At 43.6% G+C, this 24,712-nt stretch overlaps 1 protein-coding gene and 1 pseudogene across 2 annotated transcripts in view; one reads left to right on the top strand and one right to left on the bottom strand.

Annotated features, from left to right (window-relative positions):
• Positions 1-24,672, top strand: part of LOC111170032 (uncharacterized) — a 33,844-nt gene extending 9,172 nt beyond the window's left edge. For both annotated transcript variants that reach the window (XM_089901957.1, XM_030761147.2), the window contains one exon: positions 548-24,672. In XM_089901957.1, coding sequence (XP_089758083.1) covers positions 548-2,454 — 1,907 coding nt within the window. In that variant the 3' untranslated portion in view covers positions 2,455-24,672. The remainder of the gene's footprint in view (positions 1-547) is intronic.
• Positions 11,449-13,937, bottom strand: LOC149744534 (V-type proton ATPase subunit e 1 pseudogene; annotated as a pseudogene).
• Positions 24,673-24,712: the final 40 nt, after the last annotated feature.

The following is a 24,712-nucleotide window of genomic DNA, read 5'->3' as shown; positions in this document are numbered from 1 at the left end:
ACTTCACCTCATTTCTACCTTTTCCCCATACTTGACACTTTGCTGACTTGTTAGTTCATCTGTGACTTCCAGCTCCTGACTGCCTTCACCTTTGTGGCTTCCATGGGTCACCTGTTCCTCTGTACTGCTCTCTCTGCAGTGTTCTCCCCCACTGACCTGCACATGTATCATGAGGTGTGCACATATCCTTAAATATTCCTTGAATGCCAGCTACTTGATTCCATTTGGATTTTACTGGGGCAGGACACAACCAGCCTGCCCCACATCTGAAGGTTGTTGGGAGAGGAATGAGTTGGAAGCCTTGCCTCTGCTCTGTGTGGTGCAACCCATCCTTGTGTCCTTTGTCTGGTGCGGTCTCCCCTATTTGTGATCTTCAGAGGCCTGCCCACTGCTGCCAAGCAACCACTTCCTCAGCTTGCCCCCAGCTTCCTTGTTTTTAGAACAAACCCATGGCTCATTCTTTGTTGTGTCTGACACACCTTTGTAATGCGGCTTCACTTTCCCACCAAAGTAAACATGCATTTCCTCAGCGTTTCTCTGCTTTCAGGTTGTTGCCATGGAACAGAAGATGAGGAGGCCCCTTCTGAGCAGAGTATATCTGTAGAAGGAGAGTCACAGGTTAGGGCTTCTAAGGCAGGTCCATCCACCCAGAAGACCCACCCCTGTGAGATGTGTGTCCCCATCTTAAAAGATATTTTGCAGCAAGCTGAGCACCAAAGAGTATACCCTTTGCAGAAACCAGACTTGGGTGGCACATATGTGAGATGCTTCTGTTTCATTGCAAACCTTCGCCAGCAACAGAAGCATGACAGTGGAGAGAAGCCCTGGAAGAGAGATGTGGACAGGGCCTCGCTTGTGAGGAGCTGCAACTTCTTTGTGCCAGGGAAGCCTTTCACCTGTGGGGAGGTTGGGGAGGACTTCCCAGCCACTTTGGGCCTTCTCCAGCACCAGGCCACACCCAACAGTGAGGAACTACAGAGTGGCAGCAAGAGTGGACAGGCCTTTCACAGTGAAAAAAGTCATTGCAAGTGGGGTGAATGTGAAAAAGTTGCCAGCCACAGCCACACACTTGTTCAAGATAAAAGTGTCCACTCTAAAGAAGGGCTTTATGAGTGTAACAAATGTAGGAAAGCCTTCAACTGCAACTACAGACTTGTTCAGCACCAGCAAATTCACACTGGACAAAGGCCATATGAGTGTGGTGAATGTGGGAAATTCTTTAGCCATATCTCTGGCCTTGTTAAACACCAGAGAATTCACAGTGGCACAAAGCCTTATGGATGCAGAGAACGTGAAAAATTATTTACCCACAACTTTAGTCTTAGAAAACACCAGAAAATTCACACTGGAGAAAGGACTTATGAATGCAGTGAATGTGGAAAAGTCTTCAGTCACAAATCCAAACTCATTCACCACCAGAGACAACACACTGGAGGAATGCATTTTGAGTGTGGTGAGTGTGGGAAATTCTTTAGCTACAAATCCAACCTCATTGAACACCAGAGAGTTCACACTAAAGAAAGACCTTATGAGTGCAGTGAATGTGGGAAGTCCTTTAGACAAAGTTCTAGCCTTTTCCGACACCAGAGAGTTCACACTGGAGAAAGGCCTTATGAGTGCAGTGAATGTGGGAAAGCCTTTAGACAAATATTTAATCTCATTCGACATGGTAGAGTTCACACTGGAGAAATGCCTTATGAGTGTAGCGAATGTGGGAAATCTTTTAGCTGCAAGTCTGAACTCGTTCAACACCAGAGAATTCACAGTGGAGAAAGGCCTTATGTGTGCAGTGAATGTGGGAAGTCCTTTAGACAGTTCTCTAACCTCATTCGACACCGGAGTGTTCATACTGGAGAAAGACCATATGAGTGCAGTGTTTGTGGAAAATCCTTTAGTCGCAAATTTATCCTCATTCAACATCAGAGAGTTCACACTGGAGAAAGACCTTACAAGTGCACTGAATGTGGAAAATCTTTTACCCGCAAATCTGACCTCATTCAACACCAGAGAATTCATACTGGCACAAGACCTTATGAGTGCAGTGAATGTGGGAAATCCTTTAGACAACGCTCTGGGCTTATTCAACACCAGAGAATTCATTCTGGAGAAAAGCCTTATGAATGTGGGGAATGTGGGAAATCCTTTAGCCAAAGTGCTAGCCTCATTCAACATCAGAGAGTTCACACTGGGGAAAAACCATATGAGTGTAATGAGTGTGGGAAATCCTTTAGCCAAAGTTCTAGCCTCATTCAACACCAGAGAAGGCACACTGGTGAGAGGCCTTATGAGTGCAGTGAATGTGGGAAACTCTTTACCCACAAATCTGACCTCATTCAACACCAGAGAGTTCACACGGGAGAAAGACCTTATGAATGTAGTGAATGTGCGAAATCCTTTAGCCGCAAACCTAACCTCCTCAGACACTGGAGAGTTCATGCTGGAGAAAAGCCTTAAATGTGCAGGGAATGTTTTATTTCCTCACTCAGTATAGCAGTACTGGAGGAGACTGTGTGAGAGCCATTTAACTGAATTTAAACCTCATTTATTCAAACATCCACCATGCAAGATTGCTCATAAGTTTCAGTTACATCTAAGGCTTTAAGGAGATGCATTATACCTTGTAACCTGCCCAGAGCTGCTGTTAGATTTATGTCACTGCCACTTTCTGTGGCTGAAGCCATTTCACCCCTGTACATAAGGCACCACTCCAACAGGCTCAGGAAAGCTGAACTCTGTTCTCCCATCTGCGTGAGGAAATTATGAATAGCCCAAACCCTTAGCAGGATCCTCATTTCTTTCTCTCTGATGTTAGGGAATGGACCTTACCCAGGTTGGGTCCAAAGGACCTATCCTCAGCTTGCTAAGAAGGACTACCTTTTTCAGGGACATCATTGTTCTCACATCATACTTGTGATGAATTTTTCCAGGTTCTAATTTACCAACGTGGAAACTGCTTGCTGCATGTTGCTCTGGTTTGTGATCTTTTGTAAAGGCCTCCTCTTGCATTTTTAATTTTGGTGGTTCTTTTCTCTCTTCCATGGGGGTTTGGAAGCAGAATTGTGATCTGTTAGCATGTAGAGGTGAACAGATTAATTTGCATTGCTTCCCAAGGCCTTGAAAGGAAGACTGCAGGTCTCTGTGGTCCTAATTGGTGGACTGGTGCCAGGATTTTCGGAGAGGTCAGAAGCCACCCTGAAGAGGAGGCCTTTGTTGTGAGAACCCCCAGTGCTTCTGTGACCAACATGAATTTTATTCCCTTGTTCACATAATTCCCAGCACCATTGAGGGGACCTCGTCCCCAGGTCCTATAAAGGAGCCATGTGCCACGATATACAAATTTTCAATGACATTTTCAGTGTCATTTATTGTTAGACTACAAGGGTCAGGTAGAACCATAATTTGTGTTACTGAACCAAACTCAGGTCCACTTGCCCATGTGCAGCACAGCCAATCTACTGACGCAAGGTTGTGATGAAGTGAAGTACAGCATTTACTGTAGGGCATCAAGCAAGAAGAATGGGCAGCTAATGTTCAAAAGACCTGAACTCCCCAGTGGTTTTCAAGGAAGGGTTTTTTTTTTTTTGCGGTATGCGGGCCTCTCACTGTTGTGGCCTCTCCCGTTGCGGAGCACAGGCTCCGGATGCACAGGCTCAGCAGCCATGGCTCACAGGCCTAGCCGCTCCGCGACATGTGGGATCTTCCCGGACCAGGGCACGAACCCGTGTCCCCTGCATCGGCAGGCGGACTCTCAACCACTGCGCCACCAGGGAAGCCCACAAGGAAGGGTTTTTAAAGGCAACATTTGGTTTGAGTGTTGCAGCTCATGGACTTTCTTCTGATTTCTTAGTATTGAGGTAACAGGGTGATGTTTTAGTTATCTTATCTTATCTTATCTGGGGTCTATGTGCTTGTGGACAGCATGTAGTCGCCATCTTCCACCTGGGTGGGGGTCTTGGTTTCTGCTGAACAGCACAAAGATGTGTCAGATTGTTGTTATATGTATCACTTGAGGAGGAATAAGGACTCTGGTTTATTGCTGAACTATTGTTTAAGCTGTCATTACTTTTCTTCCTTGACTGCTTTTCCTTTGTTTCTGTATTCCCTCACTTCCCTAATTAGGAACTGCTTGAGTCTGCTTTTTGGAACTCAGGGAAGACCTTGGAGACTAAAACCTCTTTCTACTAACAAACAAGGGTTACATGGAGGGGCTTTTGTACCCAGGAGGGCCTGCAGGGTCCTGCTTTTATTTGATACCCCTCAATCCTGAGGGGAACAGGGTCAGGACAAGAAAAGGAATACAGTTTTGTGTAGAGATGTTAATCATAAATTTACCAGGGGGACTTGGTTTTTTTGGGGGGGTTGGTTTTGTTGGTGCAGAAACACTGGATTAATAGGGAGTTGAGGAGACTGCAGTAAATTAGATGGAATGTACCTCTTCTAAAAGTTCATCCACAAATGCTCCAGTGACTATTCCTGTGTGATCAGTGTGTACAGAAATTCTCAGGATCTCCATAACTGTATTTCCTGTAGCTGCAGTTTGTGGATTCCTATAGCCTTTCTGGGCTGTTCCCTCAAAGGCATTGCTCTACTGGTGGGAAAACAAGGATAGAGAAAACGGCAGTCCTGTAGCCCAAGGATGTGTCTTTTGTGACCCAGCGAGCAGTTCTGTTGATTCAAGTGGCAGCAGCCTTCATTGCTTGCCAGTATTGGCTGCCACTGAGGCAAGGCTGCACTTCCCAGGGCATAAGGAGAGAGATGGTAGAGACCATATAGGGTTGCCAACCTAATTTTCCCAGAGAAGTGGGATATCTACGCTTTTATTTGGAACCACATTTTAAGGCTTTCCTAAGATTTAGCAAAGGTTAAGGTAACCCTTGAACAACATGGGTTTGTATAGTTGATGTGCAACAAAGTGCACTTACCTAATGGGTACAATTTGATAAGCTTTGACATACATATAAAGCTGTGAAACCATCACAATCATGAAAGTAAATTTATCTATCACATATTTACCTCATGCCCTTTTGGAATCTCATTCCCTACTCTCCTCAGCCCTACAGACAATCATTGATTCATTGATTCACTTTCCTTTACAATAGGTTAGTATGTATTTTCTATGATTTTAAATAGGTATCATAAGATGTATACTCTTTTTTAAAACTGATTTACTTCATGCTGCACAATTATTTTTAAATTCAACAATGATGCTTATATTAGTAGTTAATTCTTTTCATTGCTGAGTAGTCTTCTGTTCTATGGATAACGTCTTTGTTTATCCATTCATCTGTTTATGGACATTGGATTATTTCCAGGTTTGGGGTATTATAAATAAAGCTGCTTAAAATATTTGCATTCAGTTATTTATATGGATATATGTTTTATTTCCCATGTGTTAATAACTCAGACTGTTGCAGTGTAGGTAGATGTTTAACATTTTAAGATATGCCAAACAGTGATCTAAAGTCGTTCCCTTTTATCTTCCCATCAACGGTGTATGAGAATTGCAGTTCCTCTACAAGGTAGCCAACGCTTGATACGGTCAATGTTTTAAAATTTTAGCCCTTGAAATAAGTGTGTAGTTTGAACTCTCTTTGGTTTTAATTCCATTTTCCTAAGAATTCATGATGCTGAGCATTTTTTCATGCATTTGTTTGCCCTCCGTTTATCTTCTTTGGTAAAAAGACTACTTATAACTTTTGAGTACTTTCTTTTTATGTAATTTATTTATTATTTTAACAAGTAAGACTTATGTTGGAATTTCACTTATTCTTCAGTGATGTGACCTCTTTGCCTTATGGGACAATCATTTTTGAATACTGGAAGGAAATTATATTTCCTCAATTTTTTGCCCTTTGCACAACTGAAAGCCCACGTGCACCATATTTTTTTTGTTTAATCTGCACTATTAACATATTCTCCACTACATTCTTAAGACTCAGTATTCAATAATACATTAAATCACACCTAGGTTTGTAGTCTTTGTGCTGATTTCCCTGGTGTAAATACCCCTGTTATGGTCAATTTCTTTTCTTATTTTTTCTTCCTTGTCATGGTCAATTTCAAACTGCCAAAATGGTGTCACTGAACATGAAGTTGGTAAGATATTGCAGTAGCACACTATTTTTTTAATTTTTAAAAATTTTTAAATTTTATTTTTTTGGCCATTTTGGGTCTTCATTGCTGTGCGCAGGCTTTCTGTAGTTGCAGTGAGTGGGGACTACTCTTCGTTGCAGTGTGCGGGCTTCTCATTGAGGTGGCTTCTTTTTGTGGAGCATGGGCTCTAGGCACATGGGCTTCAGTAGTTGTGACATGGGAGCTCAATAGTTGTGGCTCGTGGGCTCTAGAGTGCAGGCTCAGTAGTTGTGTCGCATGGGCTTAGTTGTTCTGTGGCGTGTGGGATCTTCCCGGACCAGGGCTCGAACCCGTGTCCCCTACATTGGCAGGTGGATTCTTAACCACTGTGCCACCAGGGAAGCCCCAGTAGCACACTACTAATTATATTTCCAACATACTGATACAGTAGCCACAAATAACCTCAAAAACAGACAATAACAAAAGAGTCAAATGATTAGGAAGTGGCAAGTTTTAAATATTTTTTTGTTTGTTTTTGTTTTTGCGGTATGCAGGCCTCTCACTGTTGTGGCCTCTCCGTTGTGGAGCACAGGCTCCAGACGCACAGGCTCAGTGGCCATGGCTCACAGGCCCAGGAACTCCGCGGCATGTGGGATCCTCCCAGACCGGGACATGAACCCGTGTCCCCTGCATCGGCAGGTGGACTCTCAACCACTGTGCCACCAGGGAAGCCCAATATTTGCTTTTTAAAAGCAGCTTGATTTAAATACAGTTAACTTTGGGAATTCCCTGGTGATCCAATCGTTACAACTTGGTGCTTTCACTGTCGTAGGCCCAGGTTCAATCCCTAGTCAGGGAACTAAGATCCCACAAGCTGCGTGGTGTGGCCAAAATGTACACACACACACACACACACACATACACATACACACACACGCACGCACGTGATACATATAATTAAACTGTACATATTTAAAATGTACATTTTGATATTTCCATACATGCTTGCATCCCTGAAACCAAGTTTTCTCCTGGCCACTTCAATTTATGTTTCTCAATATATCAAATTATAAGCACATAGTCTACCATTTGTAATGGCTATTTTCAAATGTATCCATAAATGGAAAAGACTGTTATGAAATCCCATGAACCCTCTCCCTATCTTCATCATGGTATATATCATTTCATGGTATTCTTTATCTCCATGTACATTAGTGTGTTATATTACTTAATAATCCCAGATATGTCAATGTATAACCTCTTCAGAATGCATTTCTAAAACGTAAGAACTCATAACTGATCATTTGGCACAGTCTTCATACTTTCAGCTCTTTTAACTGTAATTCAGCCTTTTTTGGCTTCAGTTTGAAGGATAGCAGTTGTTTTTTCATAATTCTTTTCAGGATCATCAAAGGAAGTATGGGCAATCCATCTTGATACAGGCTGCTTAAAATATTCCAAGCGTTCAGGGATATAGCCTTTTGGAATTTCTGCTAACTCAACTTCACCAATGAATACATTCACCAGAGTAATCCCAAATGCTACTGGAATCCCAGTCAACAAAATGTGGGATTTCACTAAATTCACAAAATCCATGTCATACAAATATCTAATCATCCTGTTGTACACCTGAAAGTAATATAATGTATGTCAATTATATCTCAAGTTTCTGGTTCTGTTTAGTATGTTTACCGTTCCCCCATATTTCCCCTTTAGTATACTAGATATTGATGAGGTGGGTGCCTGAGGTCTTTTCCAGATGGACAATTCTGTGATGGTGACAGACCTGGAAATACAGTGTGTCTTTTGCTTCCACACTTTGTGCAGCCCATACGTGCCAGGTATGCAGCAGATGGTGACACTGCATCACAGCCCAGAGATCTGCAGCACACATCTGTGGAACACAGTGAGTTAGGTGTGTGGCACAATTTGAGAGTGCCCCACAAACACTCTAGGGACACAAGTGTAACAGGTATGGAATGCTGATGCCCCTCAGCCTGGAGGCAGACTTGCACATACCACATCCACAATAGAAAAGATGTATGGCAAACATGGACCACACACACTGGCATATGTAAAGCACACCAGGCACCTGTGAGATGCATGGAGGCACTATTACCACCTCAGTCTCCACGGAAATTGGACAGACATGTGATAGGGACGCCCAATGGTCATATGTGGGCCACGCACAATTGCACAGTTCCCATAGACCAAGTGAGATGAGGTCAGCACAGTCTGGCCTGTGGAGGACACGCCTGTCCCCTACGTACACCCCATCACTGCAAGTTTCATTATGGGCTGATGGGAATCCAGATCAGGAGCCTGATGTACATCCCTGCACAACCCAGAGATCAAAATGTGAGCAGTGGTTTGATCTAAGCAGGAGAGCAGATTTTCATGAGTTTTACAGGAGGGAACATTCAGTCGTTTTCAGGAATGGTTGATCAAGTGTGTTCCCTAGGAGGACGACAAGGGCATGTTCTTGGGGATTAGCGTCACAGTCAGTCATTGATTTGCATTTCACCTAGAGGGGTGGGAGGTGCGGTCATTACCAAGATCACCTGTTAGGGGGAGTGAGGAAGAAAAGCCACAGGGACCCCAGCATATGAGGGCCACAGTGGAGATTCTCAGTCCTTCAGTGTCTATTCCAACATCCAAAATAGTGATGGAGGTTACCAGGTGACAGCTCTGTCTGCGTGTACTGAGTGGCGGGGGGACCCTAAGGTGGTGTTTAGAAGGAAAACTGACAGGACCTTGGAAATGAATCATGAGTGTGGCAGTGAGGGCCAGGGATGCATTTGAGATGACATCAGTGGCAGTGTCAGGGGTGTCCTGCTGGTGGTGGTACCATCCATACTAAACACTAATGGGTGGGAAGCGAGTTGCCAGAAGGCCTTTGTGGGGAGGAACTTGAGGTCTGAGAAGGAGTCTCCTGTTTTAAAGGAGAGTCTGGGGAGCACATGACACCTGGGGATGGATTCCACAATGCAGGCAAATGAAACTGCTGGAAGAAGGGGCCAGAGGGGATGTGTTAGGTGGTAAAAGAGTTGTATGAGTTAAACGACTACATAGAAGGGGACAAACATGGTTTTAGAGGGAGAAACATCATCTACAAATCCACAGAGGGCACACCCTGGAGTTCACTGTCACTCTTAAAAGTTCTTCCAATTAGGTAATATGTTCAGTGACTCTGTTCTGTCTCAGCCTCTATTTTTAAAAATTATTTATTTATATATTTGGTTGTGCTGGGTCTTAGTTGTAGCAGGAGGGCTCCTTAGTTGTGGCATGCATGTGGGATCTAGTTCTCTGACCAGGGATCAAACCTTGGGCCCCCAGCATTGGGAACTCGGAGTCTTATCCACTGCATCACCAGGGAAGTACCCTCCTGTCCCAGTCTCTGATGTGCTAGTTTTCTTCAACACTTAAGACGTGACCTCTTAGATATCACCTGATTCTCAAATCCATGAACTCCCCCACTCCACCCCATTTATCCATCTGAATCGGGTTCTCCTGTTCTTCTCTGCATGGTTCTCTTGGTCAATACGTCCAGTAAACTCCTGTCTCAGATCCTAGCCCCATTTTAGTTCCATTTTCCTCACTAGGAGAAACACCAGTTCTCCAGTTCCTCTCTGCCTGCCATGAGGCAGTTTTATGGGGCTGTAAGATATCAGTGACCTGCAGATTGTGAACAGTAAAATTTCATAGTCCCGAACCTCTGTTTTCTAAGCTGCTGACTCAGTTTAAATTGTGCCAAAATCTATAGTATTTTACTAAACCTTGACAAAACCCTCCCTCACTGCTTCATAGAAAAGCCTCCCAAAGAGGGAGGAGTTTATTCTCACAGCTGAAGAGTAATGCCATGTCCCTACTGGTCTTTCCAGAAATGCCCCTTCAATTTTGCCCTGTCTTATTTCTGCCTAAATTCCCTTCACTCTTCATCTACAGTTATATCTCATGGATTTTATTGTATTAATATGGTTTATGAGACCCAATTATTACTATAGTTTATTTTTATTTATTTTTAATTGAAGTATACTTGATTTACAATATTAGTTTCAGGTGTATAGCATAGTAATTCAGTATTTTTATAGGTTATTCCATTTAAAGTTGTTAGAAAATATTGACTATATCCTCTGTGTTATCCTACATATCCTTGTAGCTTATTTATTTTGAGCATAGTAGTTTGTTCCTCTTAATCCCCTACCCCTATCTTGCTCCTCCCCCTTCCCTTTCCCCACCGGTATCCACTAGTCTGTTTTCTATATCCGTGAGTCTGTTTCTGTTTTGTTATATACACTCCTTTGTTTTATTTTTTAGGTTCCACATATTAGTGATACATAGAGAGTATTTTTTCACTAAGCATAGTACTCTCTAGGTCCATTCACATTGCTGCAAATGGCAGAATTTCACTCTTTTTATAGCTGAGTAATATTCCATTGTATATATGTATCACATCTTTATGCATTCATCTGTTGATGGACACTAGGTTGCTGCCATGTCTTGGCTCTTGTAAATAATGTTGCAATGAATATTAGAGTGTGTATGTCTTTTCAAATTACTGTTTTGGAGTTTTTTTCTCCTTTTTCTCTTCTCCTCCTCCCTCCTCCCTCTTCCCTCCTTCCTCTTCCTTCCCTCCTTTCTTCCCTCCTTCCTTCCTTTCCTCTTCGTCTTCTTTTGAGAAAATTTTTGAAGAAGAAAAGCTGGTCCTGGGTCCTGGTCGTCCCTCTAAACTGAGACCAGATTTCTAAAGTTTGGTTTTGCTTACAGTCATTGCCCAGTTTGTCATCTCTTGTACTCTCAGTACTGTCTCCCAGTACTCTGCTCTCCCATGTGATACAAAGTATCTTGGAAGAAAAGTCTCCAGGCAGGGCTGTGCTTAGCCTGATGTCAAGTGCTGAGTGGGGATGGAAGGAAATGGCAGGATTTTAGTGTATATTTCTTCAGGTGTTCTTCAGCCCTGAACCCACCTCAGGGATGCATCAGTCACCTGATCATTGATACTTGTTTGTGTCTGTCTATTCCTCTGTCTTGGAGCCTTCTTCATCCCCATCGCTGCTTGATTCAGGCTTCTGTGAGTAGTGCCATTGATGTGGTGACTCAGGAAAATGTACTCTTCACAAGGCAGGTGATATTCTATGCCAGTCATCCTCCAGATCTCATTAAAATGTTTGAATTGTTCGTACATTTAGTTTTCTCTACTGGGGAATCGTACTTGCACCTCATTCATCATAACTAGTTTTCTCTAAGCTTGTTTCTTTTTTCTTTAAAGCTTATATTTTATTCAATGTTTATCATAAGTTTTTTGCCTTGTTTTCTAATGTATTCATTTTATTTATTTATTTTTGGCTGTGTTGGGTCTTCGTTGCTGTGCGCGGGCTTTCTCTAGTTGCGGCAACCGGGGGCTACTCTTCGTAGCGGTGAGTGGGCTTCACATTGCGGTGACTTCTCTTGTTGCGGAGCACAGGCTCTAGGCATGCGGGCTTCAATAGTTGTGGCTCGCGGGCTCTAGAGCGCAGGTTCAGTAGTTGTGGTGCACAGGCTTAGTTGCTCTGCAGCATGTGGGATCTTCCCAGACCAGGGCTCGAACCTGTGTCCCCTGCATTGGCGGACAGATTCTTAACCACTCTGCCACCAGGGAAGCCCTCTAATATAGTTTCTTATTATATTCTAGTTTAGGTTTGTGTAAATCTGCACTCTCTACGTGTGTATGATTCTTTTAACTATGAAGCTTTTAGAAAATATTGCTTGAATGAAGGTAGAAACATAATATCTATGGATCCCCCTCTTTCAGGCCACTTACTCATGATGTTCCTCTGAGTTATGACATCTCCCAGGGAATTAGGTGTTGGAGAAACCCCTGTGAGTTATCCCAAATCTGAACAGAGCCAAGTAAATGGCTTCCACTATCCTAATTGTCAGACTTCCGTGCCTTCTGCTTCCCTCCCTGTGATAACCCTGGGCACTTCAAGGACTCTTGGAAAAGTCGCTCTCCCACGTTCTCCCAATTGCTTCTTTGGATATTGTCACATGAGTTGTACTTGTTTTTAATGATAGTTAATTGGGGCAAAAATTATTTAAAAGTTATTCTCAGTACCCGATCCAGCCACTGTCATACATTTGCAGACTTGAAAATGAGTGGCCTGGTGGGAAAGAGGATTAGGGAATACTAAAACTATAGCTCAAGGCTTGAGTTCCTCATCCAAATCACAAGACAGACTCGACTTGTCACCATGGGCTTTCCCTTGTGGTGTCAGACAGAGATGGGTATCTTTTCCTTTTGTACCAAGATGTGAATTAAACAGAAACTTAAGGAATAGATAAGATAGGGGAAGATTACTCTGTTACTGGTATTGGAAGTGAGACTCTAAAAAACTTTATACATAAAGTGAGGGGCTGTTTCCTGTTAGATGCAGAGTGTGCTGTATCCACCCCATCCCACCTTGTACAAACCCAGTTCCTTCTATAGGCTGCTAGAGATTCTCCTTGATACCATCCTTTTTTTTTTTTTTCCCATAGAAAGTAGAAAAATAATTTATTCCAAAAGAGGGCAGAAATAAGAAATTCATCCTGAAAATATACTTTGGTATAATTCTGGTGGGACACATTTTCCCTCTGAACATGTTCCCCTACTGATTGCCCCACTGGAGTCTTGTTGTCATGTAACAGTTATTAAACACTTCGCTGATTCTCATGTTTTGAGCAGGCAGGAGCCATCTTCACATCCACAGGTTCTAAGGAGAGAGTAACGTTATTTCTCAGAAGAACAGCACTTTCTATCCCGTAAGAGTACATTAACATTTTATAGGGACTTCCCTGATGGCACAGTGGTTAAGAATCCGCCTGCCAGTGCAGGGGACACGGGTTCGATCCCTGGCCTGGGAAGATCCCACATGCCATGGAGCAACTAAGCCTGTGTGCCACAACTGCTGAAGCCCATGTGCCACAACCACTGAACCCTGCGCACCTAGAGCCCATGCTCCACAAGAGAAGCCACTGCAGTGAGAAGCCTGTGCATCGTAACAAAGCGGAGCCCCTGCTTGCTGCACTAGAAAAAGCCTGTACACAGCAATGAAGACCCAATGCAGCCAAAAAAATGAATAAATAAAAAAGAAATTAGGGGCTTCCCTGGTGGTGCAGTGGTCGAGAGTCCGCCTGCCGATGCAGGGGACACGGGTTTGTGCCCCGGTCCGGGAAGATCCCACGTGCCGCGGAGCGGCTGGGCCCCTGAGCCATGGCCGCTGAACCTTCACGTCCGGAGCTTGTGCTCCGCAACGGGAGAGGCCACAACAGTGAGAGGCCCGCGTACAGCAAAAAAAAAAAAAAAAAGTAATGGTAAAATAAAATTAAAAAAAAACATTTTATAGAGGCAACACAGTTTAGATTAAATAAGCACATCATTCATCAAAGTGCAAAAAAAGGTGACAAGAAAAAATGCTGCATTGTAGAATAATATATTCAAATGTGGTGTGAACATTTAAGGCAGCTGATGGCCAAAGTGGGCAAGTCAAGGAGGGTGGTCTGGGTATGGAGGTGATTTTGCATCTAGAGGAGGTCTCTTCGTGAAAAGAGATAGCAGCAAACTGAACAGATTACCAACATGGTGATGATAACTCCCTGGTTGGGACCCTTAGGGATGAACAAGGGCGCCAGGAAGCCGACCAAGCCCCAGAACATGCTCATCATGATGAGAGGCACGGTGAGGCCGGCATATGCCATGATTGCTGCGAGAGTTACCAGCCCCTGCCCCACGGCCTCACTTTGGTCCCACCCGGAAGTGTCAACCTGATGCCATCCATCTTTAAGTTTTTATTCTCTTCCTTTTTCTTCCCTCCTTCCTTCCTTATTCTTTACTCATGTGCACAAAAATGAATATTTACATACATACTTCTCAAAATGTTTTAACTAATTAAATGAGATGAAACCTATCAAAAATATGAATTATCACACTTCTTAGGAGCAGATTTTACATAGTCAAATGGGAAAAATGTGTATGCTTAGAAACATGGAAAGCACATAATGAGTGTGAGTGGCTCTTCTTTCATTTTGGACTCTGGCTGAGAATCAATGTGGAAAATAGGTTTGTAATGAAAATTTCCTTCAGTTAGTAACTTGAGAAAAGGTTTTAGGCACAATCCATATTCTCCTCCTTTATATTATGGGGTATCAGGGGGAAGAGTTCGTTACTTTTTCTTAACTCTTCACAGTAGGTAGAACAATTAAAATAGTTCTAGATTGAAATCCAAATGGAGTAAGCTGTTTGTTAACTAATTATCATCCCTGATGTCCTCTGAATCTAAGAGTTTTAGGATATAAGGTCATGATTCTAGAAGGAAGGTGCAGGAGTGTTCTAGTCACATGCATTCAGATCCCCAGTGCATAGCCCTGCCATCTCTTCCGCACAGTAATAGAACCTCAGATGTCCTGATGGGAGGGGGAATGCCAGGCTTATAGCCCAACATGGACTGAGATTCAGAGAGTAACACCCCAGCATGGAGCACAGCAGTGCCTGGCTGCCTGGCCGTTCTTGTAACTACTCTTTCTGAAAATATTTTCTTTGTGAATCCACTGCATTCATGCACTGCTCCTGTCAACTCTCTTTATGTCAGGGCTCATAGACCAAGCTTGCCGGCTTAGAAAACTAAACCTTTATAGGAATTCTATTTTGATGATTCTCTTTGGAAGTCCATCTCATTAAAATTTTGTTAGAAAATGAACTTACATTCAATTCCTGACCTGCATTTATGTCTGTCCTTAATTGTCATTGTTGAAGACGTATCCTACTGTCCCATCTGTCTCAGAATCTGGATTTTCTTGAATCTAGATTTTAGTTTCTCTTTTTTTTTTTAAGATTTTTTTGATGTGGACCATTTTTAAATTCTTTATTGAATTTGTTACAATACTGCTACTGTTTTATGTTTCGCTTTTTTAGCCATGAAGTATGTGGGATCTCAGCTCCCTGACCAGGGATCGAACCCACACCGCCTGAGTTGGAAGGCAAAGTCCTTTTTTTTTTTGGCTGTGTTGGATCTTCGTTGAGGCGTGCGGGATCTTTCGTTGCTGCACAAGGGGTTCTCTCTAGTTGTGGCATGTGGGTTTTTCTCTTCTCTAGTTGTGGCGCACAGGCTCCAGAGTGCATGGACTCTATAGTTGTGGTGCGTGGGTTCCAGAGCGCGTGGGATTTGTAGTTTGTGGCACACAGTTTCTCTGGTTGAGGCGTGCGAGCTCAGTAGTTGTGGAGCACAGGCTTAGTTACCCTGCACCATGTGGGATGTTAGTTCCCTGAGCAGGGATTGAACACACGTCCCCTGAATTGGAAGGTGAGTTCTTTACCACCGGACTTGCCAGGGAAGTCCCAGTTTCTCTCTTTATAGCTCCTCCCTCCCCTCCATTCTTTCTGATGAATTGCTTCTCTTATACCTTGAAGAAACTATAATGTAAGCTTTTTGTAAGCTTTCCATATTCAAAAGTCACATCTGTAACTCTAGCAGTCTCTTATTTTCCAGAATTGTGCCACTTCCTTTTCTTTTTTCTTATCTGCAATTTCTGAAATGATTCTTTCTCTCTCTCCCTCCTCTCCACTGTGTCCATTTAGTGACTCTCTTTTGCTTTGCACTGTATATTTGCTCGCTGTCTCCCTGATCCATGGTCACAGATAATTTTTTCAATGTGTGTATTGGCCCTGTATTAAACTTCCACAAAAGAGAGCATGGGAGGGGCTTCCCTGGTGGCGCAGTGGTTGAGAGTCCACCTGCTGATGCAGGGGACATGGGTTCGTGCCCTGGTCCGGGAGGATGCCAAATATCGTGGAGCGGCTGGGCCCGTGAGCCATGGCCGCTGAGCCTGCACGTCCGGAGCCTATGCTCCGCAACGGGAGAGGCCACAACAGTGAGAAGCCCGTGTACTGCCAAAAAAAAAAAGAACATGGGAGAATGATATGCCATCTAGTTTGTGTTCCAAGACTTGGAATCTTTATGTGGATTTATTCCTGGCAAATGATGAGAAAGTGTTCCTCACTGAGTTCAGGACAAGATCCTGAATGCCAGTCATATCATATCTCTTTGTTTCTTTTATTATTCAGTGGACGCCTCAAGGATAAAGTTCAAGTTTTGATACAGTTATGAAACCTAATCTTTATAGTGCAATTACGGACCGTATATCTGTCTTTCGTCTGCTCTTCCAGCTGCCTTCTGGAGACCTCATGTTGCCTCTTCACATTGCAGAGCTATGGGCATTTCTATAGTGCACTCTTGCAGATGATGGTAGATAACACGGTATGTGAGAAATTCCTGATTCATGCAGAGACTCCACATCTCATGACACCATCTTGAATGTGGTTAATGTTTCCCTGAGAGAGCAGGATATACTTAAGAAATCAGGATTGTGCTTCCGTAGGAAACCTACTTCTGGAGGTTCTCTGAGAATCCTCCTTTTGAAGTCCCATATGGGAGTAGCTTGCCAATTGTGTGGAATTCGGAATCTTTTCTTTAGTTGTGAAATGTGAACCCAATGAGTGACTCCCTGGAGTTTCACTGCTCCACTTGTCAACAGAACCCGAAGGGTCCCTTCCAAAGAGGTTCAAGAGTAGTTATTCTCTGATGTCTCTTCCAATAGATGAAATCTACTAGCTGAATATCACGAAGTAGCTGTTTAAAAGATATTTTCAGGAGGTGGCCTTAACGAGTTGGTGATTGGGACTGGGTGTAATACATGAGTTCATTGGAATATTTTGCCATGTCTGCATATAGCAGGGCAGAGTCTAGTATTGGAGGTGAAATCCCTAGACACATGGGCCTTCCAGTTAGTAATTCATAGGGGGTAACTGATTTGTCAGTGGACTACGTGAGTGTAAGGGCTAGTGGGAGTACCTTTGGTCAGGGAGCTCAAGAGTTTCTGAAAGTATTGCTGATTTTAATTTAAGAATGCCATTGATCCTTCTGACTTTTCCAGAAGATTGTCGGTAACACGGACAGTGTAGTTTTTGAGTCAGGGGAAACACCTTACAGGGTTCTTTTACAATGGTTCCCATGTGACACAGTCACTTGATATAAACATTGGGATAACTCAAGTTGGAAACAAAATCAGTCAGCTTTTTTTTCAAGGACTGTAGCTTTTCAGCAGAGAAATGGTTTAATCCAGCCTGAAAACAGACAGTAACTAAAACATAGTCAAATTGCATGGAGGGTAGAAGCTGGATACAATCCATCTGAAGGTGTTCAAATTCTTCTTGGTGGTGCCTGGGCAGGCAGGTCATGCATGCATCCCCCCATCACCGCCTGGGGACTGTCCACTGGGGATCAGAGCTTCGGTAAGAGCCAGCTGTAAACCCCATCCACCCCCTCACCCCAACCCCCAGCCCCAGTGGCACTTGGCCCCTCTCTCCAAAGGCACGGCTGCCCCTATGCCCCCCTCCCCTCAGGACGATCAGGACTCTAAGACTAGCTCCTCACTCCAAGCCCCTTCCCTAGGCCTACGAGCTATTAAGCATCCTCCAACAGCCCCTGAGGCAGGTCTGCTCCCTCTCCCCATTTCGTACTGGGGGAAACTGAACCTGGGGTGGGGATTAGAGGGAGAGTCTCTTGTTGCAACCCCCAGAGAGGGGTGGGGATCCAGGAATCAATCCCAAGCCCACAACCCAGTGTCTCAGGGAGTCTGACCCACTGTGTCCCCCTTCCCTCCTGGCCTGTTTCCACCCCAAGAAAGCCCCTCCTTCTGGTTCCCTCAGGCTCCTCTGAGTGTCCTTCTCAGCCTCCCCCCTCCCTGGGGTGCCCTCAGACCTTCTCCTTCCTGGATGCTGACGGCTCCTGTAATAGTTTGCTAAGGTTGCCATAGCAAAGTACCGCAGACTGGGAAGCTTAAACAACAGACATTTTCTCACAAACATGGAGGCTAGAAATCTGAGATCAAGGGGTTGACAGCATCATTTTCTCCTGATGCTGCTCTCCTTGGCTTGTATATGGCCATCTTCCCCCTGTGTCTTTACATTGTCTTCCCTCTCTGTGTGTGTATCCTAACTTCCTCTTTTCTTTCTTTGGCTGCATTGGGTCTTAGTTGTGGTATACGGGACCTTTCACTGCGGCACGCGGGCTCTTGGTTGTGGCGTGCAGGCTTCTCTAGTTGCAGTGCGCGGACTTCTCTCTAGTTGAGGCATGTGGGCTCAGTAGTTGCCCTGAGGCATGTGGGATCTTAGTTCCCCAACCAGGGATTTAAACCGAGTCCCTTGCGTTGGAAGGCAGATTCTTAACCACTGGACAACTAGGGAAGTCCCTAACTTCCTCTTCCTTTAAGGACAACAGTCACGTTGGATTAGGGTCCACCCTAGTGACTTTATTTTACCTTTTTAAAGACCCTATTTCCAAATACAATGACATTCTGGGGTACTGGATGTTAAGACTTCAACATATGGATTTGGGGACATACAATTCAGCGCATAACTGCCTGCACCCTTCTTTTCATAGGGAGCTAACATTGAGGAGCTCTCCTGAGGAGTTCCTCATTTACCAGCTCCCAAATTATCCAGCAGAGGAAAAATTTATTACTTCCACTTCTCAAAGGAGGGAGCTGCAGCTGAGAGAGGATAACTTTGACAAGGGCACACATCTGCCAAGTGGCTGAGTTAGGGAAGATTTAGTGAATACTGCTCTGATTCAACTCACTTCCTTTGTTTTTTCGTTTTTTTTAAGATTTTTAAGTTTTTAAAATTTTTTATTGTTTAATTTTTGGTTGCGTTGGGTCTTCGTTGCTGCACCTGGGCTTTCTCTAGTTGCGGCAAGCGGGGGCTACTCTTCGTTGCAGTGCACGGGCTTCTCGTTGCGGTGGCTTCTCTTGTTGCAGAGCACGGACCCTAGACACGTGGGCTTCAGTAGTTGTGGCATGCGGGCTCAGTAGCTGTGGCTCGCGGGCTCCAGAGCACAGGCTCAGTAGTTGTGGTGCACGGGCTTAGTTGCTCCACGGCATGTGGGATCTTCCTGGACCAGGGCTCAAACCCATGTCCCTTGCATTGGCAGGCGGATTCTTAACCACTGTGCCACCAGGGAAGCCCTCACCTACTTACCTTGTATCCGCTCCCTGACAGAAACATCTGGGGACTCCAGCCACACCCCCAGATACCTCTCATGTGAGATCATCTGCTGAGCACTGAACCATCACACCCTGACATTTCAACCTGAGGAACCCGGCCCCTTCCCCATGGGCATGCAGTGCCTTCCCTGCAAACTCACTTCTCTCCTGTGAATAGTATTCTCATGGACAGCAGCACCATCACCCTGGTATCCCTAACAGGGTCATCAATGTCACCCCACACACATCACTGGCCCTCACCTGAAACTAATATTGTAAATCAACTATAGTTCAAAAATATATATATGAAAAATTTTCACTTCCTAATCATTTCACATTTCATTATTTTCTATATTCTTGAGGTTATGAGTGGCTACTGAATTAGTATGGTGGAAATAGACTACATTGGTGTGCTACTGACAACTTTTTCCAACTCCATGGTCAGTGAGTTCATATTGACAGTTTTAAATTGGCCATTGATGGGAATATATACACCAGAGAAACTGGCAACACTACAAAGTATGGCTTGATTTATTGGGGTTTTTCGTTTTTTGCTTTTTGTTTTTTTTGCTGTGAAGTTTGCAGGATCTCAATTCCCCTACCAGGGATTGAACCTGGGCCACGATGATGAAAGTACGGAGTTCTAACAACTGGACTGCCAGGGAACTCCCCTTTATTTATTGTATTGTTGAATATTTAGACTTAAAGTAATGGGAAATATATTAAAAATGCAGATTAAACTTAAAATTAGCTGTAAGTTATCTGTGGTCATTGCAATGTACCAAAGAAAATAACTAAATAAATAAATAAGGTAGGGTAGATATCTTCCAATATTCCAGAATAGTAAATACAATTATTCCTTAGTTAAGAAGTCACATCACTGAAGAATGAAGTTGCAACATAAGTCTTTATTGTTTCACTATCTTCTAATTGGTTAATGAAAAGAAAAATAGCCAAAATTCATTTTTAAAAAACAGGCAAAGGATATGAACATTCTTACCAGACATACAGGTGGCAAATTAACAAATGAAAAATGCTCAACATCATGAAACATCAGGGAAGTGGAACAAAAACTACAGTGAAATACTGTTACACACATTTATTAAAAGGGTCAAAATTGAACTTTGGCACAGTGGTTAAGAGTCCGCCTGCCAATGCAAGGGACATGGGTTTGAGCCCTGGTCCAGGAAGATCCCACATGCCGCGGAGCAACTAAGCCCGTGTGCCACAACTACTGAACCTGCACTCTAAAGCCCGCAAGCCACAACTACTGAGCCCGTGTGCCACAACTACTGAAGCCCGCACGCCTAGAGCTCGTGCTCTGCAACGAGAAGCCACTGCAATGAGAAACCCGTGCACTGCAACAAAGAGTAGCTCTAGCTCACTGCAACTAAAGAAAGCCCGTGTGCAGCTACGAAGACCCAATGCAGCCAAAAATAAATTAATTAATTAACTTTTTTTAAAAAAGCTTTAAAAAAAAAAGGGTCAAGGGGCTTCCCTGGTGGCACAGTGGTTAAGAATCCACCTATCAATACAGGGGACACAGGTTCGATCCCTGGTCCGGGAAGATCCCACATGCCGTGGAGCAACTAAGGCCTAGAGCCGGCTCTGCAAGAGAAGCCACGGCAATGAGAAGCCCGCACGATGAAGAGTAGTCCCGCAACTATAGAAAGCTTGTGCACAGCAATGAAGACCCAACGCATACCAAAAAAAAAGGTCAAAATTTAAAAAGTCCCGCCATACACACCATTGGCAAAGATACGGAATAACTAGAAGTCTCTCACTGTTGGCAGGAATACAAAAGGGAACAATTGTGCTAGGTCACAGTTTGATTCTTCTTGAAAAGTTATACATTTATCTAACCTGTAACTAACGTGCTCTGAGGTATTAGCACAAGAGAAATGAAATATATCAGTATTGAAGAATTGTACTAAAATGTCTATAGCAATTTTGTTTGATATAGCCAAAAACTGGAAACAATTCAGATATCCAAAAAACAGATGAAGGAATAAACAAATTGTGATATATCCAAGTATATAGTGATATACTCCTCAACAACATAAAAGGAATGAACTACCCACATAAGAACCACTGCTGAATCTCAAAATAAATACACTGCCTGAGGAGGACACCCGGGGGAAAAAAGACTAAATATTTTATAATTCCATTCATATAAAGTTATAGAAAATACAAAATATTTTATTATAGAGTAAATCAATGCTTGCCTGGAAGGCCAGAGAGGGCAGAGAGAAAGAGATTATTAAAGGGCATGAGGTAAATACTGGGTAATGCATAGCTTAATTATCATGATTGTTTGATGGTCTCATGGGTTTATATGAATGTCAAAACTTATCAAATGGTACAGTATAAATATGGACAATTATTATTTTTTTGTGGCTAGTTTGAGTCTTTGTTGCTGCACATGGGCTTTCTCTAGTTGCCGTGAGTGGGGGCTACTCTTTGTTGCAGTGCACAGGCTTCTCATTGCAGTGGCTTCTCTTGTTGAAGAGCACGGGCTCTAGGTGTGCGGGCTTCAGTAGTTGTGGCATGTGGGCTCAGTAGTTGTGGCTCACGGGCTCTAGAGTGCAGGCTCAGTAGTTGTGGCGCACGCGCTTAGCTGCTCCGTGGCATGTGGGATGTTCCCAGACCAGGCTCGAACCTGTTTCCCCTGCGTTGGCAGGTGGATTTTTAACCACTGCACCACCAGGTAAGTCCCAATTTATTGTTTATTAACTGTACCTAAAAAGCGTTAAGAAACAAAAAAATTCTTACTGTTTTAGAAAAATAAAGTTTAGCAAACCTATGTTAACACCACCATATCCCTTGTAATACCCTGGGATTGGTGCTTAGCCTCAGTAGTAGCAAATATTGGTGAGCAATGAAGACCATTTACAACTGAGTCAGTAGGAATGCAGGCTGGGTCACAAAGGCCACATCATCGGACTAAGAGATCTTCCGTCATTCCCTCCCTGTTTCCCTGTCTGTGCAGCAATGGCCTTAAGGTGAACAGCCCAGAGAAGCTGGGCTGTTTATAGGAATCCATAAAACCATTAGATTATTTTCTGAGAAGGCCCTCAGCTATACAAGATACACAGTTCTGAAGGTCCTGAGAATTTCTGCAGTTTCTCATCCTTCAAAACCATGGTGCCTGGAACACTGTGGATACCCTTTTAAAAGAGGCATATTCCAGCCAGTTTGCTGCAGTCTTCTGTGATCTCTACTAATCAGCTGTTCCTGTAACTATTATCATTCCCCCTATAATCTTTCAACCAGGGATACTACCACACATACAGAATTCTGGATGTTAGGGCACATGGCTCCGCTGCAGGATCTAGGGAACAGACTTCCCTCACCAGTGCTGAGCAGGATGCAATATCTCCTGTGAATAAGAGAACAATTTCATGTTGTTCCCAGAAGTACTGGAGGTTGTCACAACTGCTCCCTCCTCAGGATAAGCTCTGTCACCACAAAAAATACTAGCATTCAGCCTCCAAATTAGGACCAAGCAAGCAAACCAGGCCCAGACCTGCAGGAGCACTGCCACCATTCCATCCACCCATGAGGCACACGAGGGTCAGGATCCCACAAAATCTGTTTCTTTTATTCTGGCAGAACCCAGTTGTTCTCAAACTACCCCTTAAAATGAACAGAACCCTTGAGATTAAAAGTGACGGAAACCTTAATGCCTTTGTTATAGCAGAAAACCAGAACAATGTAGGCAGGCTGTTCCTGGGTCAGTGACTTGGAGGCTGGAAATTCCATCACAAGAGTCATGTGAGACCAACAAAATCCCCAGAAAAGGTAGTCCATCTTTACAAGTCACCAGCAGAACTCAGATGGAGTCCTCTTGGTCACAACTGGGTCAAGCCCCTGCTCTAAATAATCAGAGAGAAAGGAGAGTACTCCAGCTTCTCATGAAGTCCCTGAGAGAATGAGTAGACACTGAGGTTTCCTGCCCCAAACACACTGGGTTGGGTACATGATGTACAATCTGGGCACCTGCCAGGTGGTGGAGGTGAATGGCTTCTGCCTTAGATCTGACAGGACAGTAATCTGACAAGAGCTCCAGTAATCTGGAAGGTTAAAACATGAAGTGCGCCTTCCACATATCTGAAATTTATGTTGATGTTTGGATGTATGAGGTTCACTTCAGGCAGATGGCACCCTCAAAAGGCACCTCCTTGAGTGTTGTTATACTGAAGGAGGACATATGACGTTTCTGCATGTCTAAGTTGCTTTTCCTTTGTGAATTTTGTGGTAATCAAGAAGGTAAAGCCTTTGGCTTATGGATTTCTCACATTTAACACACCCATAAGGCCCAATCCTGTATGAACTCTGGTGTTGAGTGAGGTTGGAGCTGTGGCTAAAGACGTTCCCACATTGGTCACACTTATAAGGTCTTTCTCCTGTGTGAACTCTCTGATGGTCACTGAAGTTGGAGTTTCAAATATGTGGGGTTTTTAACACCAAGCAATTCTCTGCACATGCCAACTGGGTGTCCTACAATTTAATTCAGTTCTGAAACTAGGTGCTCAGACTTAGCACAGACCCCACAGCTTAAGGGCTCCATCCTACAAGACTGCCCAATCCAAGGTGGATCCCTAGGTTACCCACACTTCTGTCCAAATTGACTACAAATCAGGGGGTTCCCATGACCAACCTAGCTCGGTTTTGATAATCTGCTAGAATAGCTCACGGAGCGCCAAGGAAACACTATTACTTACTAATCTGTTTATTACAAAGGCTATTTCAAAGCATACAAATGAACAGGCCAGACAATGAAGTACAGAAGACAATGTCTAGGAAGGTCCCAAAGCAGAAGCTTCTGCCCTGAGAAGCTTGGTATGCACACCCTCCTAGCCCATTGATGCATTCTTGCTTACCAACCAGGAAGTTCTCTTAACCCCATCCTTTAGGGGTTTAATGGAGGCTTTGTTATCTAGTCATGATTGATTAAATCACTGACCATTGGAGTTTAACTGAAACTCCAGGTTCTCTTCCAGGAGGTGGGGGGAGAGAGGGCTGACAGTTCCAAACTCTAATCACAAAATTGGTTCCTCTAGCAACCAGTCACCAACCAGAGCTTTCTAGGGGCCTTTGAAGGGGTCTCCTCTTTATCATGCTCCAATATGAGAGGCTTGAAATGTTCTCTTCAAAATATCATCAGGTTATTTTTATCCGCCCAGAGTTTGGGAAACATAGCTCCAGGCCACTCAATGTGATGATCTCACACTTAGTTTTGATCCACTGGTCATAAGAGACAGAAACAGCATGAAAAGCTTCTCCAATTACAGGACAAATTCCACTTCACTCTGTTATCAAAGCTACAAAATATAGTAAATCCCACACAGTAGATTGTCCCAGGCCCCTTACATGTTTGTGACTAAATCAGTAATCTGAGGTGGGCAAGAACATTAAGGGCATCATGCCTCATAGCAAGTTCTTACAAAAGGATTGCTCCAAGATACATAGTTTTGTTTTGTTTTAATAGTATAAATGCTCTTACATATGGAATCTCATCTCTTTTCCCTGCTCTTTTTTTTTTTAAATAAAATTTTTAATTTATTTACTTTTGGCTGCGTTG

This window comes from Delphinapterus leucas, chromosome 20, assembly GCF_059928025.1.
Source record: "Delphinapterus leucas isolate spDelLeu-1000000601 "Yukka" chromosome 20, BTC_Dleu_Yukka2, whole genome shotgun sequence".
In the NCBI taxonomy this organism is placed as follows: domain Eukaryota; kingdom Metazoa; phylum Chordata; class Mammalia; order Artiodactyla; family Monodontidae; genus Delphinapterus; species Delphinapterus leucas.
The sequence above is the reverse complement of the archived record's forward strand: the minus strand, read 5'-3'. Positions and strand labels throughout refer to the sequence as shown.